At 43.9% G+C, this 24,350-nt stretch overlaps 1 protein-coding gene across 1 annotated transcript; it reads right to left on the reverse strand.

Moving 5' to 3' along the window:
- Nucleotides 1–1,869: 1,869 nt before the first annotated feature.
- On the reverse strand, nt 1,870–24,289 carry YPEL1 (yippee like 1). The gene is made up of 5 exons (XM_075321175.1): nt 24,130–24,289; nt 18,301–18,579; nt 16,131–16,174; nt 10,399–10,507; nt 1,870–8,798 (listed from the first exon to the last, which is right to left on the reverse strand). The coding sequence occupies exons 2-5, from the start codon at nt 18,415–18,417 to the stop codon at nt 8,709–8,711; spliced, it is 360 nt and encodes a 119-aa protein (XP_075177290.1). The 5' UTR covers nt 18,418–18,579; nt 24,130–24,289; the 3' UTR covers nt 1,870–8,708.
- Nucleotides 24,290–24,350: the final 61 nt, after the last annotated feature.

A 24,350-nucleotide genomic window follows, 5' to 3' on the forward strand; every position in this document is an offset into this window, starting at 1 on the left:
ACACACGGTAAGTTTTTTAACTGCAAGAGAGGACACACATTAGCTAGGGACCCCAACGTAGAGAATACCGTGACGAGGTGTTGGGGCTCTGTTATATTGATCAATGCAATAGCTAAATTTCTCTTTATTCTTAATTTAATGGCAGTAATACAGATTCCATTGTCAAATTTTCATTCTCACATATAGCTATTGGATTTTTCATGCCAGTATTCACACAGCAGTTTCTGCTTTACATTTGTTCCCCTTGTACTGTCACGGGTGTGCAGCCCTTCTCTCTATACAGTCACTCAGGGAGACTGGGGCCCGCCTTTGTGAGGTCAGGTCAACTGGAAGTTAACGTGACATCACCGGATCTGTGAGGTCACACATCCCAGGGGTCACTTCATGGGGATGAGGGGACCGCAATAGCACCGCTCAGAGGCAGAATTGACTACTCAAGGTATTTGAAAAAAGCCTTCTTTATGAGGTTTACATCAATGTGTGGACACCATGCTGAGTAAATGAACCACTTCTTTAAAGATTAAAAGGGTTTTTTTTGGCTAGAACTTTCTGTACTCCATGGGAACAGCACTGGGTTAAAATAAGCGCGGTTACCCTTCCCGGTCTTTGCTTACTGAGGTCATGACTACAGTGCACATCAGCCAATCACAGCACTCACCTCTTAGGTCTATGCAGATTGCACAACCTGTTGAGCCTGGTGATTGGCTGCAGCGGTGATGTTCATCGTAGTCATTATCCGACTACTAAATTCATTAAGCAAAGACCAGTAAGGCAGCACTAGACTTGGGAGGGCGATACCTCACTTTATTATTTATAAACCAGAGTAGGCCCCACAGAGAACAGAAAGTTAGAACCGGAATAAAGAGGGGTTTTTTTTTGGGTTGTACTCCATTGGCCTACTCTAGCTTAAAGTAAGCAAAAGATCCGTTTCCCTCCTGCGGTCTAGTGCTGCCTCTCTATTTTTTGCCTAGTGGCTGCAGCATATTATCGTGGCAAAAGCACAGGAAAGACGTTTTTGTCATGTGGGTGTGAGCAAACTTTGAGCTCTTTTGGCATTGGCCATTGTAAAATCCTTTTTTTCCTTCAATAGCATTGTTATTCTTTCAAGTATGTCAGTTTATATAAAAATATAGGTAGTCCTGCCTTAAAAGGAGTTTTTAACTACTCAGATAACCCATTCACAATCCCCCCTAAAAAAAAATAGTAACAGCTATGCACACTTCCAGGGCTGGCGGCGCTCCAGCAGTGTCAGAGCCGGCTCTCCCGGGGATGGCATAACAAAGTTATGTCATGCAATCCCTGTGACAAATCAGCACTGCCTTCGCTCTCCCCTCCTTCAGACAAATCAGACATCGGGAGGAAGTGAGAGAGCAGCTGAAGCTCTCGATTACTCCAGATGTCCAGATTGTCAGAATAAAGCGAGGGTAAAGTGGCAGCTGATTGTCACTCGATCCTTGAGGCCAATGTCACGCAATCCCCAGGAGAAACCAGCACCAACACCACTAGATCGGCGCCGGCATCGAAAAGGAGTATAAAGCATAATAATTTTGCTGGGGGAGGGGGGGGGATACATAGGGATTGTACGAGTAGTGGACAACCCCTTTAAATAACAAATTGCAAAATCCCTACAACCAAGTGATGGCTGGGCACAGTTATTCCCCTTGTCAATATGGTAATGATCCTTCACAGTCAATGTTAGTGCTGTACTTAAAGTTGTCAATTTATTCAGCCATTTCCAGTAACAAGAGAAATAGCACAAAACTAAATATTTGATTCAAACTTGTTTTATGTAATAGCTGATGGGCTCTCCTAATAAGGATGAATATTGGGGAATTATGTACATGAAAACAAACAGATTTGAGACTCAGATGCCGATTAAAGCCTTTTATTGTGATACCTCAAATTGTATACAACAACGTGAAACAAAATCACACAAGTGTTGTACAATATAGCTAGGACAAAAACAGCAAAGCTATGACATCTCAAAAAAAAACAAACAAAAAAACAAAATAAAAATAAATCAGTGTAAATAGTGTAAAATAGTGAGTGAGGTGTCGGCACTAGGCATCACATTGTGTGGCAGCAGCATGTCCCATTCATAACAGTGGCTCTGTCTGTTAATCCTATCGGTGTAGAAGGTCTTCAGGGATGAACATCTAGAAGCTCTGCTCAGCAGACTTCCAACACTGAAGTGGTCCAGGTTAACAATATACACAGTGAATAAAGCTTAGGTCTGTTAAAATCATTATCATACATTGGGGTGACGGACTTATGTCACTGGGATGAGAAGTTCACAGTTATAACAATTTCTAATCCTTGCCATGAGACAGATAGATTGTAAAAAAGAAAAACAAAATTGGAGGACTGTGAGATGCATGGACCTAAAGACAATATGTCAATAAGTTTAACAGCTCCTCATCATTGGAATGCAGGTCTTTGAAATGTAAATCAATTTAAACCTTTATATCTTCTATCTGCTGCTGCATTCCTGACAAATTGGTGTGTTAATCCATATGTTCTTTACATGCTCATTACCAACTTCTCTAGATTGATGGCTCACTGTGTGAAGTCATGTGCAAGACAAGGAAATCGATCAAAATAAAGGGGCTTGTGCTAGGTGGGGAAACAACCTCAGGGGGCAGAGGGAAGTGCTCTGCCACGCCCAGAGCACATAACACTTAATTTGCATATAAATTAGAACATTTTAGAACAAGTTTACAGAATTAGAATTTAGAACAAGTTTTCAAATTAGAACAAGTTTTCAGAAATGCAGTAACAGACAGACGATATAAAAAGGTAGGCGTCAATGGATTTACATTACAGTCCCTTACTACATTCCTAAGAAATGTTCATTTTGCTTTATATGTAAATGAGATGTTAAGTGCTCTAAGTATTGCTGAGCACTTCCAGAGCCTCTGAATCCATAGGTAGTTTCCTCCCAAACACCAGACTCTTTAACTTGATTGATGGCTCAGTTTGATTTTCTTGCCTTGTACCGGACTTCACAAAGACAATGAGAAATCAAAATCAATTTAAAGAGACTGGTGCTGGGCGTGGAAATAAAGACTTAAGGGTACTTTACACGCTGCGATATCGGTACCGATATCGCTAGTGAGCGTACCCGCCCTTGTCAGTTGTGCAACATGGGCAAATCGCTGCCCGTGGCGCACAACATCGCTAACACCCGTCACACGGACTTACCTTCCCTGCGACGTCGCTCTGGTTGGCGATCCGCCTCCTTTCTAAGGGGGCGGTTCGTGCGGCGTCACAGTGACGTCACAAGGCAGCCCTCCAATAGCAGAGGAGGGGCGGAGATGAGCGGCCGGAACATGCCGCCCACCTCCTTCCTTCCTCATTGCCGGTGGACGCAGGTAAGGAGATGTTAGTCGTTCCTGCGATGTCACACACAGCGATGTGTGCTGCCGCAGGAACGACAAACAACCTGCGTCCTGCAACAGCAACGATATTAAGGAAATGAACGACGTGTCAATGAGCAACAATATTTCACGTTTTTGCGCTTGTTGATCGTCGCTTATTGGTGTCACACGCTGCGATGTCGCTAACGGCGTCGGATGTGCGTCACTAACGACGTGACCCTGACGATATATCGTTAGCGATGTTGCAGCGTGTAAAGCACCCTTTAAAGTGCTCTCTTACACCCAGAGCACTTAACTCATTTGCATTTGAGCTAAACCGTTGATTTTTCAGGAATGCAGCAGCACACAGAAATAGAATATATAAAAGACCTACGGTACATACCCAGATATGCAGTTTGAAGGAAGGGAGTATGATCTTACTGACAGATTGCCTTCAAGTCAACAGTATTACTTATTCCAGTAGTGAAAGAGTTAAATGCAAAAATTAAACTATTTGGGGCTTAGGGTACATGACAATTGAAAAGTGTCAAATATGAAAGATTCTACAAAAACTTTCCAGGCATTCCTCTCTACTAAGCTCCATAAACAGAAGTAAAATAAGTGCACTTTACAATAAACTATGCACCTAGTTGTGAAAACGTCAAGTGATCATTCTATTATTGGACATGTATCTTCTAGAAACAAGAGGTAGACCATCTCTTCATATGGACAGGCAAGACTTTACGCACCCCACATGGGTCTTAAGATGGTGGCTAGCTGATTGCCCCTAGATCTGGCATGAGAACGCTGTAAGGAAGAGAGGTGAGAACATTCTCGCAGTTTTATTTGGAAATGCTCAAAAAGGACCTAAAGAAGTCATAATGAGGTCCACTGTTCGGACTCGGATACCAATCTGCTCGAGAAAGTAAAGCACAACAATGCAAGCATCTCTAGTTTCTATCAATGTTAGATCCTAAAAGTCACATCAGGCAGGATAGAGTCTCATCACTGTTGGACACCATGTGAAACCGCACTGGATCAAGAAAAAGTCACATCAAGTACTATTAAACTTCTTCACTTTCATCGGGACATGTAGCTAATCAAGTACAGGGCCCCAATTGTCACCTTGTAGCCGGGGCAGACATGGCAAAGCCGCTAGCCTACCATCAGAGTCTAGGGACAGTTTTAGCACTGGAACACAAAAAATGTCATGAATCCTAAAGATTTTCCAAACAGCTTATATATAATAATAATAATAAAAAAAAATTACAATATAAAAACACACATATGCATACACACAAACACACACACGTGTTAAGTAGCTATCGGAATCATAAAAAAAAGTATTTTTTGCAGAAAATAAACCTTACCATAAACACAAAACGCTTAAATATTATCCAGAAGATTATATACAAAAAAATTGGTTAGATGGAAAATGTTTTTTGTTTTTTTTTTGTTCCTTTTTTTATTATTTTTTGTTTTATACATATATTTTTTTCAAGTTTTATTCAAACCGCTGTAAAACAAAGACGAATCAGGACCAGTAACCAGACTGTCCTATACATTTATATATACCCATAGCCACAACCCTGGAGCCATTAATTGATGGGCGCTTTGTTCATGAGGCAAGAACAGGCTACTGATGGTGGCTGTTTCATTTATTTAGTTTTAAATTAGGCTTTAATATAAATTTGGAGGCCAATAAATCACCTTTGAATTGTGCATTACTTCTTATTAGAGCACATGTTCAATGGATACATAGCAAAGTGCATAGCAAAATATATATATAGGGATTTAGTAGATATTTTCTCAAAGTTCGATGGAACTTGGGATATACATTATATAGGTTAGGCTGCAATGACAGGTTAGAGTTTCTTGATTGGTGTACAGATTACTTCATATATGCCTATGAGGCTGTTGAGTTGGTGGTCAGGAGATCCGAGGATGGGCCAGAAATCACGGCCCTTACACCCACCATGAAACTCGACCATGTGAATGCAGCTTTAGCACGGCCTTTGAGTATACTCACACACATACAGAGGTAACATTGGGGTAGATTTCAGAAATATCTCCTTTTGGATTTCTGCTGCACCCTTACCTCTGGATAGGAATATACCATAAGTAACTTCTATAAATTAATCCTTTAGCTTGATACATATATATATCTATAACATGTTCTTTTCAACTTTAAAATGGATTGCCAATACTAAGCAACCGCAGCTTAATCGTTTCAGGGCTCCATTTAAAGGGACTCTCACCAGAAGATGTCTGTTCAAACCAAGTACAGGCGTTCGGTGCACCATGGCGGAGCTAGTCATTTAACTGCACCTTCCCACCTGCTTGTTTTCCTTCCCTCTGTCTTTATTGACAGCTGTAACTTCAGAGTGCCATAGAAGGCTAGAGATTGATAGAAAACAAGCAGATGGGAAAGTGCATTTACCGTAATTTTCGTTTTATAAGATTCACCGGATTATAAAGACACACCCCAAATGGAAAAAAAAAAAAATACGGGGTCTGTTTTAGAATCCGGTGGTGTAGCAGGGTCACGGGAGGCAAGGGCGGTGATTGAGTAGGGCGATGCAGCGAGGCAGAAACATCCAGAAACTGTCGGCGGTGTGGGCTTCAAAGTGATAGCGCCCAGAGTCGTCGGCACATGCGCAGATTGAGCCGTTGACTCCATGACGAGCCAAAATCTCATCTGCGCATGGTCCACCTCGGGTCGCCATTATCATTAAATCTGCTGCTGGCAGATCAAAGGGCTGGAGGCAGTGTGTGCACAGATGAGCTCTCGAGCCAAGAGCTCAATCTGTGCACACGCCGACGCCGGATGCCATTACTTAAACCCCGCACTTCTGATATTTTCAGGATGCCCCGTCTCACCAATCGCAGCGCATCGCCCGCAACCTTGGCTCTGCCTCCTGTGACCATTCACCACCACCCCCCGGTATGCTACATTCGGCTTATAAGACATACTATTCATTTTCCTCCCAAGTTTCTGGGAGGAAAAAAGTGCGTCTTATAATCCAAAAAATGCGGTAAATGTTTGGCCCTGCCATGATGCACCGAGCATCTCTACTTGGTTTGAACAGTCTTTCTGTGCTGACGGAGTCCCTTTAAAAGCAAAACAACGTATACTTACCTCTCAGTGGTGCCATTCCTGGTATGTCAGCACCGCTATCACCACATGGACCGCTGCATCCTTTACCATTTAATTAGAGCAGAAGACCACGCTGATGGAATATTGATAAACTGTAGCCAATCAGCGGCTCTGATTGTGGTGTCATAAGTCACGTGACCCACCAGGATAGCCCTGCCGACATCGCTGGAACGGCACCACTGCAGAAGACTAGTATAAAATCAGATAAATGGGGGCCCGAAGCGATAAAGCAGGAGCTGCCCAGTTGTGAACAACCCCTTTAATGGAGGCACCTATTTTGAAAACCCCTTTCAGTACCAGCAGATGTGTGAGATTACCAACCATATGAAGATCTGATACACACAGAGCTAAGAGTGACTATCTGTACGTAAAGGATGCACTAAAAGAGGTTTTCGGACTATAGATCGCAGCAGTATTCTACTTTTTAGAAATTTGATGATCGCACTAGCTGATATTGACGTGAAGCATAAAGTGCAGGTCAGCCTAGCTCTACATAATGCATTAAGCAGCAGCATTGCGTCAGGTACTACACAGGTTCAGCATTACATAGAGTATTTCTCAGAAGGACAGGGGATTGTAGCATTGCTATTGCATGGAATTCCATAGGATCATTCGAGTCAAAGTGCCAACAGTAGTGGTAGCGATTTATAGAAAAATAAAATGGTCCTGCAAAAGTAAAAACGGTTTAGTTTGTTGTAACCCACTAGGCTCATGAATACATTACTACCTTTCTAAGCAGGTTATGTGCAGAAGATAGAATATTACATTTCATGTATTTAAAAAGTGGGGGAAAAGCAAATAAGCAATGGTAATGCAAAGCCCACGTCAACCACAAAAGCGCAGAGCAAATACATTAAGAGCAGATGTCTTTGTCTCATCTCAATGAGGCCTGTAAAAAGGCAGGAAAAAAAATTAATAATAAAATGTGCGGGTACGTTACAATTTTTCTAAGAAAAGCAGCCCCTTGGGACCCCATACCACACACAGGGCAATGGCGGAAGGTTAGGCTCAGTCTGTTCACAAGCTCCTTCTTCCCTCCACAGCAGCCGCACTGTGCAATGTAACATGTAAGGTAACATTTACTTATGTTATTCAGGTTCATCGTTTGATAAAAATGCAAAAAACTTTTTTGGGAGAGATTTAACCAGCAAACCACCCACACCCCAAGGCTTAAACACCTTACCTACGGAAAATGGGGAATATACTATACAAACAAGAGGGACCTTTACACCAGAAAGATGCCCTACATTGTGAATGTGCAAAAAAACGCGGGAGCATGCCTAACATCAAATGCCCTCTTTATCCAGTGCATTAAATTAATGGTTTATGGAACCAGCCATAACACTACTGATGTCTGCAGCACCAGCTACACAAGAGCTGACTGCAAACCACCTTGCTCCCGAGGTCTGCAGCCGCCGTTCCACCGGCATTTTCTACTTCTCTGCACGGGGTTTCTGAAACGTTAAGTCTCGAGCAAATAATCTTTAGGGCAATTAGTTGTTTTTTCCTTCACCACAAGAAACTTTCCACATCCTTGGGATTTTCTACATATGTGTAAACCAAAAAAAAAAGGACCATCACGGAAGCCGGCACTTCTCTGCACCCCTAACCGCAGCACAGAGGGAAGTCTTGAACGTGCGCGGAAGGCTCCGAAAACACCATCTTATTATTCATGGTGTCTTGAGCGCCAGGACTGCAGGTTCAAAGTCTTGTAAGGTTGTGGGTCGTTTTCTTATGTCCGATGCACACTCGCTTCTTCAGCTTTGGAATCGAGATGCCAAGATGTGAAGTGGGGGGATTAAACGGAGTTTAGGCATGCACAAAAACAGAACGGCAAGCCAACACGGGTGAGTGACGTCTCAAGGACATGTAAGTTTACACTTGGAGGATGGGGAGGATCTATTCCAGTGTGTTGCAGCAGCAACAGATACCAGCTGATCACACACAAGAATACGTTTATACAGGGGGGGGGGGGGGGATTGGAAAAGGGAGAAAGAACCTTCATGTGGATACTCAAGTCCAGCCACAACGTGTCCATATGTTACTACTCTACCAATCCATGAGGTTACTGATTTTTCATCGAAAAAGTTCAATATTTTAATCGGTTGCTCTAGATCAAAATCCACAGTTCTGGTCTTACATTGCCTGTAATACAGGGTTCAAAGTGACGCAACCTGATCAGAGCAGTGGCAGGATCACTCCCAGCCATTGTCTTTTATCATGTGAGCCAGTTCAATGATAAACTTTCCTTCCTTGTATTTCTGACTGCTTTCAAAGGCATGTTCCTGTGGGAAACAAGGAAATGTAATTACTATAGAAAAAGCCATAAAGCAATGTTAAACACAAATTGTATTACCCTTCCTAACCTCTACATTCCTGAAGTCAGGGCGATTTACTTTCTAATGAGGGTCACGTGGAATCGGTCTGCAAGTTTTTGCTATGTTATTGGAGAATAGCACAAACCCAGATTCCAGTAATGTGGCATTTACTAATCCTTTGTTGCAGGTTCAATAAAATCAGCAGTGTTTTATCAGCAAGAGATTATCACTATAGGACTAGGTGTCTTCTGCCTGCTTGTCCTCTTGCTTTGTCTAATGGTCATGTCACACACAACGACAGCAACGACGACATCTCTACTAAGTCACCATTTTCTGTGACGTAGCAGCGACCTTCCTAGCGATGTCGCTGTGTGTGACATCCAGCAACAACCTGGCCCCTGCTGTGAGGTCGCCGGTTGTTGCTGAATGTCCTGGACCATTTTTTGGTCGTTGCTCTCCCGCCGTGAAGCACATATCGCTGTGTGTGACAGCGAGAGAGCAACGAACTGAATGTGCAGGGAGCCGGCTTCTGCGGACACTGGTAACCAAGGTAAATATCGGGTAACCAAGCCTTTGTTTGGTTACCCGATATTTACCTCTGTTACCAGCGTCCGCAGCTTCTTGAAGCCGGCTCCCTGCACACGTAGCCAAGGTACACATCGGGTAACTATAAGCAAAGCGGTTTGCTTATTAACCCGATGTGTACTCTGGCTACGAGTGCAGAGAGCCAGCGCTAAGCGGTGCGCGCTGATAACCAAGGTAAATATTGGGTAACCAAGCAAAGCACTTTAATTGGTTACCCGATATTTACCTTAGTTATCAAGCGCAGCATCGCTTCCATGCGCCGCTGCTGGCTGGGGGCTGGTCACTGGTGAGATCTGCCTGTTTGACAGCTCATCAGCGACCATGTAACGACGCATCAGCGATCCTGATAAGGTCAGTGATTTTTTCAAAATGACAGCAAACAGCTCAGTAAGTGACATTACTGGAATCAGGATCTGTTTCTACATCATGCAGCTTTGAGATTCCATAGCAAAAACCTGGTGACAGACTCCCTTTAACAGAAGTGATTATGCGTCTCACAGGTCTACATAGGATTGCACCAGTCTCTGGTTTAGCAACATGACTGACTCATTTTGTGCTTACTTTACTAGAAGAAGGAATTACAGCGGATCGAACACTAGATAGTAGATTAAACAGATCCTAAACCTGAAGAAGCTGGTGTTCCCACTATGAAACTATGCAAGAATAGATGTATGCTCTTGTTTGAAACGTTTCCAGCCTGATAATAAAATGAGTATTTTACGAGTTCAGCTGGACTTTCCTGGAACGTGCTAGAAAATGAGGATTTCCAGCTAGAAAAACATAGCAAAGACAAGCAAACGTTCATGAAAAGCTGTGTCGGCAAACACGGAATTCTTCCTCGCAACGTCCTTGAGATTTGTTTATTTCTACAACTTACTTTACACTTATACAAGTCGCTAAGCAAGAAGTTATGAAAATATTTTTCCTAAACCTGAACAATCAGAAACAGTTTTATGCCCAGAGCGCTGCTTTAATAACTCACATATTTCCAGCCGAGTGTGGTTTTACAGTTCTCACAGTATATATCAGCCACTGCATGCAGCCCGGTTAAAAGGACCCGCTCTTCTGCTGGGCCACAGCCGACGTTTACCCTGTAGGACAAAAGCAGTTGATCGTCAGTCATAAGACTGAAAAACAAACAGATCATAAAGAAGATTAAATAAAATGGAACTCATAATCAGCGCCTCCGACAAAAACAAACACATTTATCCACGGCGATTTGGTTAGAAATTCAATTCAATTGCATGTATGGGATACAAAATTACCATATTTTTCGGATTATAAGACGCACTTTTCCTCTCAAAAATTTGGGAGGAAAATGAGGGGTGCGTCTTAATATCCGAATATAGCTTACCGGGAGGAGGAGAATTGGCAGGGGGCTGTCTGTGCGGCTCTGTGTGCGGTGGCCGGGTGCATGGGGTCTCTCTGTGCGGGTGGGCAGGTGGCCTGCTGACTGTGCAGTGGGTGTTCCAATCTGTCCGTGGTCCCGGCTTCAAATGATGGCGCCGGAAGTCAGCCCGTGCAGAGATGCAACTTTTGGATGAAAGCTCCATCTGCGCACGTGCCGCTCCGGGCACCATTTCTTTGAAGCCCGGATCACGGAGAGACTGGGACACTCGCCGCATCGGCCTTCTCCTCCACACAACCACTGCAGCTTCCGCTGCCACCACTGACCTGCCACTGCCACCACTGCCTCTGCATCCCGTGAGTCTGCTTCACCACTGCTGCCACCCCCCTCTGGTAAGCCTGACCCCATATTTTTTTTTACCTTTTTTTTTTCTCTCTAAATTTGCGGTGAGTCTTATAATATGGTGCGTCTTATAAAACAAAAAATACGGTAAGTGCAATATCTGCCCGAAATCTGTTTGGACTAATCCTTTAGGCCTAACAAAAGGCTGCAACTTCCATCCTGACAAGTATTCAACATAAAAACATCTTAAATCCATTTTTTTTTATTGGTAGACATCTCCAGATACCAAATGTTTATATACTTTTTTTGCAGATTTTTTTCTATTATTTTTTTCCTCTTATTTTATGCATTAGAAAATGTATCTAAACTGCGCTTTAAAGACCAAAAACATGGAAATAAGAGTCAGTGTTCTTTTCTCCTTGAAGTCTTATTTTTCTGGGTTATCTTGATGTCAGATGATGGGTAACAAGCACTAATACTCATAGGGGAGAGTTTTGGATGCTGTGATGAGTAAGCAATGCTTTTCCATGGCTGCCTCCAGGAACAATTGCTTGTTCATTCATGTGTTGTATAGAGATACAAGTACGCAGCATGGATAGAAACTGGCCCGCAGTGTACGAGGGATGAGATGTGAAGGGGTTAATACATTCAGGCTACTTCTAGCTACATAAGGACACAGGGGTAAAGCTTAGGCAGATTCCAACCCAGCAAATCTTGGCAAGCAGAAGCGAATACTACAAGCATTTAAGATACTTTTCTAATCTGACTGTGTAGGACACACCGAAGAAGCGGGTGACAAATCCTCGAGAATTTCCTACTATTAGGGGCCTACAGACACTTTCACAGCGACGCGACCTACGCCAGGTGCTCCATCGCAGGACAGGCTCCAATGCTGAACTTTCCTTCTCATGGCCTCTATTTATAGCCTGCAGTTTGGACAGCTACTCGAAGATTATAAATAAGGAAATGACCTGACGGAGAAAAGCTTTACACTCCCGACCAAAATAGCCCCGGCTAGGTGTGATCCTGATTCAGTGTGTGATGCCTGGCGGGAGGACGTTTATTAACCATGTCCATATTGGTTATCATGATGATACCAATAGAGAGAACACAGATAAATCACGGAACTAGTTCCTTATTCTCAGAAAATTACAGATTGGGCAGATTATATTATTCGAGAGTAGAGCAGAATCAGACAGAAGATGCGCTAGATATATCAGAGAGGAGCGCTCTGTCACATTCTACATGAACAAAATAGACCTGCTAGTAGTTTATTCTATTAATTAACAATATGGAAACAATGATAAAAATGAAATCAATATTTGGTGTGACCTCACTTGCCCTCAAAACAACAATCTTATAGATAAACACTATTTTTGAAGGAACTTGACAAGGAGATGGGGGGGAGGGGTTTTAAAAAAAAAAAAAATAATAATGTGTAGAACTAACCAACAATCTTCTGTGGATATACACTACACACAAAAGGTTAGGAACATTTAGCTGTTGGGTGAAATTTGGCTTTCAGGTGACATTTCAGAATGATCCTTAAATGCCCTCTAACCTTTTCAGGAGAACTTAATGTGACCTTCTCTAACCTTTTGATTGCACAGGTCCAACTGTTCAATGTTTCAGTACTTTTTGTACAATTTGTTGTTCTCTAACAAAGAGCTTAAATGGCAAATTTCACAACAGGTGGTTGATCCATGAATCACCCAGGACGACACCTAAAAATTGATCAACAGTACTTCGCCATTGTGAGGCTTCAAGCAGGGTGTTAGAGTGTCATCAGCAGGTTGTAACAGAGATACAGAGAGACTGGAAGAGTCACAGAAAGGCATACAAGTGGACGTCCTTTGGTCATATCACACACTGATGACAACTTCATATGAACAGTGTCCTTCTAAACCAGATGATGAATATCACACAGCTCCAGGCATATTTACGGGCACTGAGAAGCACCCAAGTGTCACATCAGACCATTTAAGAAACTGTTTACATCACAGTGGTCTGTGTGTTAGACACCATAGGCCAGGGAGCATCTATGCTGGAGGAGTGATCAGTGGGCCTCAGCGCTGTTCATTGAAGAAAATCGATTCACACTGAGCAAAAATGATGGCCGCCAACAATGTCCAAGACATTAATAAGAGTGTTATGCATCAACCACTGTTGTAACCAGACGAGGCTTTGGTGGTGGTAGTGTGGGCAGGTGTGTCTAGTAAATACAGAACAGCCCTACTTTGTGAATGGTAGAGCGACAGCCCCTACTACTTGAATAACATTCAGTCATTGTGCCTCTGCACGAACAGCACAGGTCTAATTTCATCTTCATTAATGACAATGCTCTAGCTGATCGAGGTCATATCATTAGGGAACGGCTGCTGAAGACTGGGGTACCTCAAATAGGGTGGCCTGCAGAGTCTCCAGACCTGAATGCCATAGAAAACCTATGGGATCAACCAAGTCACAAAGTAGAGGCTCGTACGTCTGCACCCCAAAACCTCAATGACCTGAGGACCGCACTTCAAGAAGAATGGTATGCCATGTCTCAGCAGACAATAACTCTACTTGTGACCAGCATAAGGCATCGTTGTCAAGCTGTAATTGATGCTAAAGACCTCATGACAAGTTATTGAGGTATTTACATTTTTGGGGGGTATACTGACAACTATTGTTGGCTTTTGTTTCAATAAATTGTTTGAGATGAGGAAATCAAAATTGCATTAATTTATGCCGTTGTAAAAGGCAAAAAGCTGCTCACACCAAATATTGATTTGATTTAGATTTCGCTTTTGTTCATTCACTTTGCAGTTGGTAATTGATAAAAATAAAAAAAATAAAAAAACTTTTTTTTTTTTTAAAAGCATTCTTACTTTGCAGCATTTTTTCCCCACACCTGCCTAATCTTTTGCATAGTAATTTATATATAGTGTGTTGTAGACACTTTGTACCTAGTAGCAAATAAAAAAAAAAATTATTAAGAGTTCTGGAATTGAAGATAAAGTGTTTCATTAGATGGGCAGAATCTGTCAGACAGAGCGAACCACTTTGTAGCATATGCAAAAATGAAAATTGGCTGTGTCCTTAGCCCCTTCAGCCCCGGGCACTTTCCGTTTTTCATTTTTGCTCTCCTTCTTCCGAGAGCCGTAACTGTTTTATTTTTCCGTCAATCTTGCCATGTAAGGGCTTGTTTTTTGCGGGACGAGTTGCACTTTTAAATGAAACCATACGTTTTACCATATAGTGTACTGGAAAACGGCAAAAAAATTCCAAGTGCAAAAAATTATTGCAAAAAAAGTGTGATCGTACAATAGTTTTTGGGATATTTTATTCACTGTGTTCACTATATGGTAAAACTGATGTATCTCTGTGATGCCTCAGGTCAGTGCGAGTTTGTAGACACCAAACATGTCTAGGTTTACTTGTGTCTAAGGGGCTAAAAAAAAATTCACAAGCTTGTCCAAAAAAAGTGGCGCACGTTTTGCGCCATTTTCCAAAACCCGTAGCGTTCTCATTTTTTGGGATCTGAGGCTCAGTGACTGCTTATTTTTTGCGTCTCGACCTGACGTTTTTAACTGTACCATTTTTGCGCAGAAGCTACGTTATGATCTCCTGTTATTGCATTTTGCGCAAAATTTGTGGCGACCAAAAAACGTAATTTTGGCGTTTGGAATTTTTTGCCGCTACACCATTTACTGATCAGATTAATTGATTTTATATTTTGATAGATCGGGCATTTCTGAACGCGGCGATACCAAATATGTGTATATTTTTTTAACCCTTTAATTTTCAATGGGGTGATTTGAACTTAGGTTTTTTTAAATTTTTTTTTAAAACTTTTTTTATTTTTTTTTTAATTTACTAGTCCCCCTAGGGGGCTATAGCGATCAGCAATCCGATCGCTCTGCCTTATCTGCAGATCACAGCTACAGAGCTGAGAACTGCAGATTTGGTGCTTTACTTTCAATGCCGGCTATATTCCGGCATTGAGAGGAAGTGAGTCATGTTAGCTACAGGCGTCATCACATGACCCTGTGCTACCATGGCAACCACCGAAAGTCACGTGATCATGTCACGTGACTTCTGGTGGGGGCGGGGTAAGTGACTGTCATGGCAGCGCGCATATACATATCGCTGCCAGATTTTGGCAGCGATATGTAAGGGGTTAATAGCCGTGGGTGGAAGCGATTCCACCCGCGGCTAGCAGGCACACGTCAGCTGTTGAAAACAGCTGATATGTGCGCGGATCGCCGCCGCCTGCCCGCGGCAGGGGGCGGGGCTTAACGGCACACGATCCATGACGTACCCAGTACGTCATGGGTCGTTACGGGGTTAAAGGCGTTGTCCACTACTTGGACAACCCCTTTTCATTCCCTTTGTTCGCCCCTGTAAAAATGAATAAGCCTATACACACCTCCGGTGCGGCCACGGTTCCAGCGATTTCTAAAGTTGCATTCCCGAGGCCCATGTGACATTATTCGTGGGGCTCTCGTGTCATTAAGATCAGTTCCCAGCGTCTGTCTCCCCGCCTTCGGACATTTGAACAGGACGCAAGCGCTGCACTGACTTCCTGGTTAAATGTCAAAAGGCGGGTAAGAAGGTAAATGGTGCTGATTGGTTGCGGGGCCTGCATCATAATGTCACGTGGGCCCCAGGAACGCGGCTATAGACATCTCTGGACCCACGACCGCACTGGAGGCGTATATAGGCTTATTTATTTTTACGGGGGCGAACAAGGGTGTCTGAATAGTGGACAACCCCATTAAGGCATTAAATTATGTGGTTGTTCAGTAGCGGACAACCCTATAAATAACGGATGCATAAAGAGTTTATTCCAGCAAACATTACATAGGAAGGGTGCACGTTTGTCATCAGATTATTTTTATCTCTCTGAAAATATGAAACATGAAACCAAAGAGAAATTCACAAGGTTCAATATAAATACCTGAAATACAGGCATGAATAAACTTGTTTTTCCTGCAATCTCTGACCAGTAAAGAGCAAACCTAGAGCAAGGAAATACTCACACGGAGTTGAAGAGGTAGGCTCGCCCTTGACTTCCCTGAAATGACTGCAGAAAAACATACAGAAGAGGGTCATTACTCCGAAACAGACCCAAAACACGAAGATCTAGTCATGTGTATAATTATCAATAATTTGTGCAAAACAAACTTTACCCAAAACTAAACAGTCAACAAAACCTTTGGAGGATGCACATTTCCTTATTGCGATTTATGACCACAATCTTGGCTATATAGTAATGTAGGAGCCAGTTCTAATGGAGCAAAGAGGTTCAACAAGAACAAGCAAATCAGCTAGAAAAGGGACAACAAACCTTTCTGACCAAGAACCTTAGTTGGAATAGAATGGGCTTTAAAGAGGTGGTCCGGTACTCAGCATTAGTGGCCACAGTGATGTAAAGCTCATAGAGAAAGCTTTTCTAAAATACCTTGTGTAGTAAATTCTGACTCTGAGAGGCGCTATTGCGGTCCGCTCATCCCCCTCACATGACCCGCGGGCTCCGTGACCTCTGAGATCCGGTGAGGTCACGTCAACTTCCAGTTGACCCGACATCACCGAGGCCAGTCCCAGTCTCTGTAACTGAACTGACTGGGCAGAGTTTCACCACTTGTCACAGCCCAGCATCGCTCCCGCTTGCTGCGCTCTGCAACGATGGAGAGAGTGCAGGGAAATGCTGGGCTGTGACAAGCAGTGAGACTCCATCCACAGCCCAGTCACTCATGGAGACCGGGGTGCAACTTGGTGATGTTGGTTCACCTGGAAATTGACATGACATCACTGGATCTCAGAGGTCACGGAGCCCAAGAGCCATGTGATGGGGATGAGGGGACCGCAATAGCGCCCTTCACAGGCACTATTGCCAACACAAGGTATTTGAGAAAAGCCTTCTCTATGAGCTTTACTTCAATGTGGCCACTAGTGCTGAGTAGTAAACCACCTTTTTAACTAACAAACAGCCAGCAAGGTGGACACAATTGCCGTTCCCCTCAAACATCATACAATAAGGAAGAAAATGGGGTCCTAATCCCCATTTTAGCAGTTTGTCCCCCACCACCCAACAGTCATTTTTCACTCACCTATCATGATAAAACCAAGTTATTGGAGAAAGATGACTTTTCCTTAAAGAGGTTGTCCCTTTGTAGCTAATTTTAACCAACCAACTAGCAAATTGAGCCTTAAGTACCCTCCCCGGTCAAGCCAGGCTGTGAAGCTCAATGATATGATGTCACATCGATGGCGGTGCAGCCTGACTGCAGTCAGTCAACAAAAATCAGATCAGTGGCAAAAATGGGTTGTCCAGGTGGTAAGTAAGTGCGCCACTCATGACTGAAGCGTGTTACTGATGGCTTCTAACCCTGATGAGGATTTGTTTTGACTATGGGGAGATAAGGTATGCACACCAGTGACTATGTAAGGGGAATACATGAAATAGCAGAAACTGCTGTGTGAATACTGACATGAAAAATCCAATAGCTATATGTAAGAATGAAATGGGAAAAATGGAATCTGCATTACTGCCATGAACATATGAATCAAGAGAAATTTAGCTACTGAATTGATCAATGCATTAGAGCCCCAACACTACGCCAAAGTATTTCTCTACGTTGGGGTCCCTAGCTTGTGTGTGTCCTCTCATGCAGTTAAAAAACTTACCGTGTAAGGGAAGCTGAGACCCAGGCTATTTATGCGTATGATGTGGATTGGCAATAGGTGTGGTTGGGGAGGGTTCACAAACGAAAAAATACTAACAAATAGGAATAACGTTTGGAACACCATTCTAAGTTAACTGCATGAGAGGACACACACAAGCTAGGGACCCCAACGTAGAGAAATACTTTGGCGTAGTGTTGGGGCTCTATTGCACTGATCAATTCAGTGGCTAAATTTCTCTTGATTCATATGTTCATGGCAGTAATGCAGATTCCATTTTTCACATTTTCACTCTTGCATATAGCTATTGGATTTTTCAAGTCAGTATTCACACAACAGTTTCTGCTATTTCATGTATTCCCCTTACATAGTCACTGGTGTGCATACCTTATCTCCCCATAGTGATGTTTTTTTAGGTTTTTGCACCCAGTTCGGACTTAGAATGGTGTTCCAAACGTTATTCCTATTTGTGAGGATTTGTTGTGAGGCATACACAGTGAAACGGTGAGGAACACAATCACTTACCTTGGATATCAACTCATCATGGTTGGCTAAGTGTGCTCTACAGTGAATACAGCTGTAGGTTCGGTGACAGTTTGGCAGATAAGCCTGGAAAGTTTTGGACTTCGTCATTTTCACCATGTCTGTCTGGGGTTCCTCACTCAGCTCGGGGCTGGCACTGGAAGAATTACAACTTTGCTGCACTCTCTGACAAAAGAAACACTGGAAAATGCAAGCAAAAGCCGTTGTTGGTTTGGGGAGTGTGTGGCACTTCCCACACAGATGCTACAGGAGAAAGTCAACCTGGGGGGAAAAAACAAAACCATGTTAGAAAACAGCACCGATATAGTGCCCAACCAATGGCTACATGAGCTCTCCACATAAACTAGTAATACAAAGAATCCTACAGATATTAAGGGGTCCATATCACTGCGACCCCACCAATCTCTAACCCTGGCCCCATGTGAATGAAGCAAAGGTCGATCATGAGCGCCGAGTGTCCATTCATTCTTACAGGAGTGCTGAAGACCAGCCGAATGCTGTGATCCGCCTTCTCCGGAAGTCCCATTAAGAATGAATGGAGTGTCCATGACCAACCACTGTTTCATTCACATGGGCTCTTCAGTTCTAGGGATCCGGGCGGTCAGAATCAGTAAGTTATCCTCTATTTCATGGACAGAGGACAACTTCCAAACTCGAGTCTACCCCTTTAACTGGTCAATGTCATTCTGTGCAGTGAATATTCTGCATGTAAATAGGTTTTACTTCTGCCTTCCGTAACGTGGTCAGCAAGCAGAAACCTAAACAAACAACTTGCAAGCACAGCAAACCAAATCCGTGTGTGGTGTCTAAGAATAGAAAGGCAAATATAGCCTCCATATCACTGGCGATGCAGAGAGCGGCCGGCACCTCCCAGCCAGCGTCTGCCGTACATTACAGTTACCAGCTTACATGGAAAACTATTCTCAATATTATGTAAGACACTAAAGAAATATATTGCAATAAGCCTTCGGAATCTAGGATTGGTTTAAAAAAAAAAAGTCATTCATTTTCTCCTGCTCTGAAGCTGAATGCGCACATTATACTCCCCTAACAAGGTGCGATTGGTGTATAATTCTGTAAAGCTTCTCGTAATCGCATTAAAAGTGGAAATACAAAGCAGCACATGGGACGTAATGTGCAGACCCGACCCATGGGGGCTGCGCTCTGGAGAAGAGTACACCACACTACAGAGAGCCCCCGTACTACTCTACAAGGGGCCAACATATCCCCCTCCACGGTACACAATCTAAGGAAAGCAACACGAATGTACACCGAGCCGCAGAACCACGGATTCCTGCCGAAACTGCTAATCTCTCCATTTATAGGTTAATATATGCATACAGTCATGGCCGAAAGTGTGGGCACCCTTGGAATGGTTCCAGGAAATTAAGTATTTCACCCACAAAATTATTGCAATGCAATTCAATATGTTTGTGTTGTTCCAATACACACAAAGGAACAATTTCCAAGCCGCCAACACTTTCAGCCATGACTGTATATAGTTGCAGTCACAATTCTGCAGGCTTCAGAGCTGAAATCTCCCAGCATTCCTTAAAAAGTCAACAGATCATGGTTCTTCAGCCTTATATGTAGAAATATATATATTTATTTATTACACACACATATACATTATATATATAATACACATATACACATATGTATGTATCTACCTACATAAAAGGCTAAATAATTATGGCCTGCAAGGAAGGGCTCATTCAGACGACCGTTCCATCTGCCCTGGTCAGTCCCTGTTTTTTTGTAGGACCATCTTTTCAATGTCTTTTGTGTAGGATCGGATGGCACACTGGAGCACTTCCGTGTGCATCCGATCCTACAAAAAACCCACATCAGATGCCGTATATCCATTCCGTTATTATAGAACACATCCTATTTTGTTCCGTGATAATGGACCGTGACACAATACAAGTCAATGGGTCTGCAAAATCCTCGGAAGCCGCACAGAAGCACTTCCGTGTGGCTTCCGTCAGGTGCCCGTGCAGTCTGTGTCCCGCTCCCCCGCCAGCCCGCACTGCAGTGTGTCAGCATCTGTTTGCATCACAGTGTGCGAGCGGCCAAAGGGATGACAAGCGCTGACATCAGGAGGTTAGCTAAGTTCTGTACCTGCGTTGATGGTCTCTACTGCACTCCTGGTGTCAGCGCTTGTCACTGACTTCCATTGCTTGCAGCAATATCACCTCATGTCCCACTGAAGCTCGTAACGTTACCGCCAGTCACAGTCCTGGGCTGCCAGCGAGACTTGTGGTGAGATTGTGGTGCTCATTGAACTCAGTGACGAGTGCTGATGTCACGAGTTCAGCAGACGTCATCACCGCAAGTAATGAACTGAGCTAACCTCATGACATTGGCGCTCGTCATCCCCTGCGGTGACCTGGGCTGACCTAATGATGTTAGTTCAGGTGACTGCACTGCTCTCCCAGCCAATGGGGAACATTCTGGTCTTCATTGGCTGGGACAGCGAGTATGGATCGTCGTGGGTCCCCCTTATTGGATTATGCCGGACCCGGTCGTGTGAATGTAGCCGAATGATGGGAGATTTCAGCTCTGAAGCCTGCAGAATTGTGAACGCAACTCTGAACTTTAACATGTGGTGTAATTTATGTAATCTGTAATGTAAATTGTATAGAAATGTACTGGGCTTTTAGGTTTTCACTGTATGTTTAGGAGATGAATACACAATTTAACCCTCAACAACTGACTTTGAAAAAGCCTGGAGGAATAAGACTCCACGCATAGAAAATAGGAAGCTGGAGGCACTAGAGATGGCAGAAGCGGGTAGCAAGTCACCCAGTATAGGACATGGCAAGAGGTTTTTTTATTAGAAAACAAACATTTTTATTCCTCCTGTGTAATATTACAGGCATATTTCCCCTATATCTGGGCATGCACAACGGTAATAGTAAAGCGAGGGGGATCTAGCATGTAATATAATACAGTAGCCTAGCTTATACCTTATAAGAGGGTGGTATACTGACTGGCCATTTCCCAATTTTTGTTGTGGGGAGGGGGCCTATACAGGTTCATCAGGCCAGAAGGTATGGAGATAAGCTTAGACTGATATGCCCCTTCCTCATGGGCCCCATAGCAGCTGCAATGACTGTCTCTATAGTCTATACAATGCAAAAATCAGTTTGCATTTACAAAGGAAAGCTACTGGTCTTTGTGCACTCAAACTTCGCATTACAATGTGCTCAGTAAACTATTGGCTGGTAGACAGATACCCCATTGATCACAGGTCCCCACAAACAGACATAAAATAACGGCAATGCAAATAAACCACTCAATGCTTCAGCCCAAACACCTGCCTATATAAACAAAGCATGTGCAGAAGAGGGGTGATCACAAACACCCCAACTACACCCCTAATGTGACGTGCGCACATTCAAGTCACCGCCCTACAATAGACACTCCGCAGCGATCACTGTTTACTCTGAGCTGCGAATCCACAAGTAGATGCATTATAACAGCTGACATCTTCCCCCTCAAAATATAAGATATTGTGTATGTGAAAGGCCCACCAATCACTTCTCATGTAGGTCCCAGCCCCCCACCGCCCCCGTCTTCTGTCCTTATTTACAGATGACACCGCGGTGTATATACAGAAAATATATACACAGATCAGCAACCAGTAAAGCCAGTCTGGTAATGTATCTGACTGGAGCGTCATGGGGTGACGTGAACATAATTTGGTTATAGCCTTCCCTTCAAACAAAGAAGAAAGGCACATGGCTGAGAACAGCAAGAAGCAGGAAACACCGTGAACAAAAGGATTGCTGCTCGTCAGAAATCTGATCCTCTTCTTATATCAATAAATTGAATAGATTTTTTATATAATTAATGATATTTCCAACACAGATCGGTGTAGAAACGATTGTGGACCTGGAGATTGTACAAAGTCCATTGGATGTGACAGAGGCTTAAATGGATCTGGTCTATTTGCATGATTTACACGGGCACAAAGCGCTGCAGGATTACTGGCCGAGGACAGGGACAACACAAAACCGCACAGCAAAATCATTTGTAGGGATTTCTGGAACCAAGTCCATTGAGATCTTTGTTTTCCTGAGCGCAGTAACCCAGGCATGTGGTGTACGAGCGAGACTGGATTCAGAAACTCTCTGATGGCTTCTGTCTATAAATAGCCAGCGTTCAGCCAGCGAGGCTGGGCTTTATGACAGCTCGGGGCAATTACTCCACAATACACGTACGGATGTCATCCATACAGCCCCAATACAGCAGACACACAGGACGTATGGGAGAGGACGGCACACGCGCAGGCTGCCTTTGTTACAGATACACCATTTGGAATCTGGGCGCCAGTCGGTTTATGGGGGAACGCAAACATTTCCCAATATTCACACACGGGGCAGGCGAATGTTGCTTTGTGCAAAGACAATACACTGTTTACTTGTTTGCCCAAGACCAGTATAAAAACAAACAAAACAACAAAGGAAAAAACAAACACACAAAGGAAAAAACAAACATTCCAAAAGAAAAAAAGTCTACAATAGAAAATAAAGCGTGAGCGACTCTATATACTGCTACAATCGCTTCAGTTCTGGAGCCAAGATGAGTGAGGAGTTTGTTACATGGTAACACGTATGTAAATAACATATAATTAGCGACACTTCGGCATCACCAGGGGTGATAATTACCCCCCGCCGCTGCTGCTAACCACTAGGACGCTGGGAGCGTTCATTACCTCCTGCTTTGTCCAAGTTACCACAACACAAAGAAGAAACTAAGATTTATCATTGAACACAAAGAAAACTAAGTATAGGCTCAGTGCGTGTAATATGTGACCACAGTAGAGTAGATCCCTTACAGATGTGTCACGTGACCACCGTACAGAGTGGATCCCCCATAGACGCGTCACGTGACCACAGTACAGACTAGATCCCCCATAGATGCGTCACATGACCACAGTACAGACTAGATCCCCCACAGAACAGATAAGTCATGTGACCACAGTGCACAATAGATCCCCCACAGACGTGTCATGTGACCACAGTACAGAGTAGAGCCCTTACAGATGTGTCATATGACCACAGTACAGAGTGGATCCCCTACAGAGGTGTCCTGTGACCACAGTACAGAGTGGATCCCCTACAGAGGTGTCATGTGACCACAGTACAGAGTGGATCCCCTACAGAGGTGTCATGTGACCACAGTACAGAGTGGATCCCCTACAGAGGTGTCATGTGACCACAGTACAGAGTGGATCCCCTACAGAGGTGTCATGTGACCACAGTACAGAGTGGATCCCCTACAGAGGTGTCATGTGACCACAGTAGAGTGGATCCCCTACAGGTGTCATGTGACCACAGTACAGAGTGGGTCCCCCTACAGAGGTGTCATGTGACCACAGTACAGAGTGGATCCCCTACAGAGGTGTCATGTGACCACAGTACAGAGTGGATCCCCTACAGGTGTCATGTGACCACAGTACATAGTGGATCCCCTACAGAGGTGTCATGTGACCACAGTACATAGTGGATCCCCTATAGACAGCTCTACCTGCTGTGTATTTCCCCTTGGGAGGCAGATATTGTCCCTGCCACCATTAGATGCCATAAGTTCCCATTGTCCGGAGCCCCCGGGCACGGATCGTCCTGATTCCTGCCTGACACATCTCAATGACATATCTGCATCAGAAGACACAGCCCCGATCCTGTGACCTATCCGCCCTCAGCCACCACCGGGGGTCCCTGCCGGAGCTGGCCATGACGTCCAGGGCAGCCGGGGCTCCACTCAGACACAATGGTCCCTCACCCCCACATTTCCCCTTCTTACTCGTTGCTTCTTGCTCCCTCTTCTCTTACAGCTTCACCAGGTCGTACGTCGCTCATTCTCCGGGCGGCCTTCTCACCCCGCCGCCACCTCCACCTCCTCCCGCCGCTTTTGTTTTGTTACTGACTGGAAACCGATCAACGGCGGTTTAGAGAGAAGGGGGGGAGCCTACGTAAAAACACAGTTTATGAGAGCCAATCAGAAGATAGATACATTTTGCCGTC

This window comes from Anomaloglossus baeobatrachus, chromosome 1 (assembly GCF_048569485.1).
Source record: "Anomaloglossus baeobatrachus isolate aAnoBae1 chromosome 1, aAnoBae1.hap1, whole genome shotgun sequence".
Taxonomy (NCBI): Eukaryota; Metazoa; Chordata; class Amphibia; order Anura; family Aromobatidae; genus Anomaloglossus; species Anomaloglossus baeobatrachus.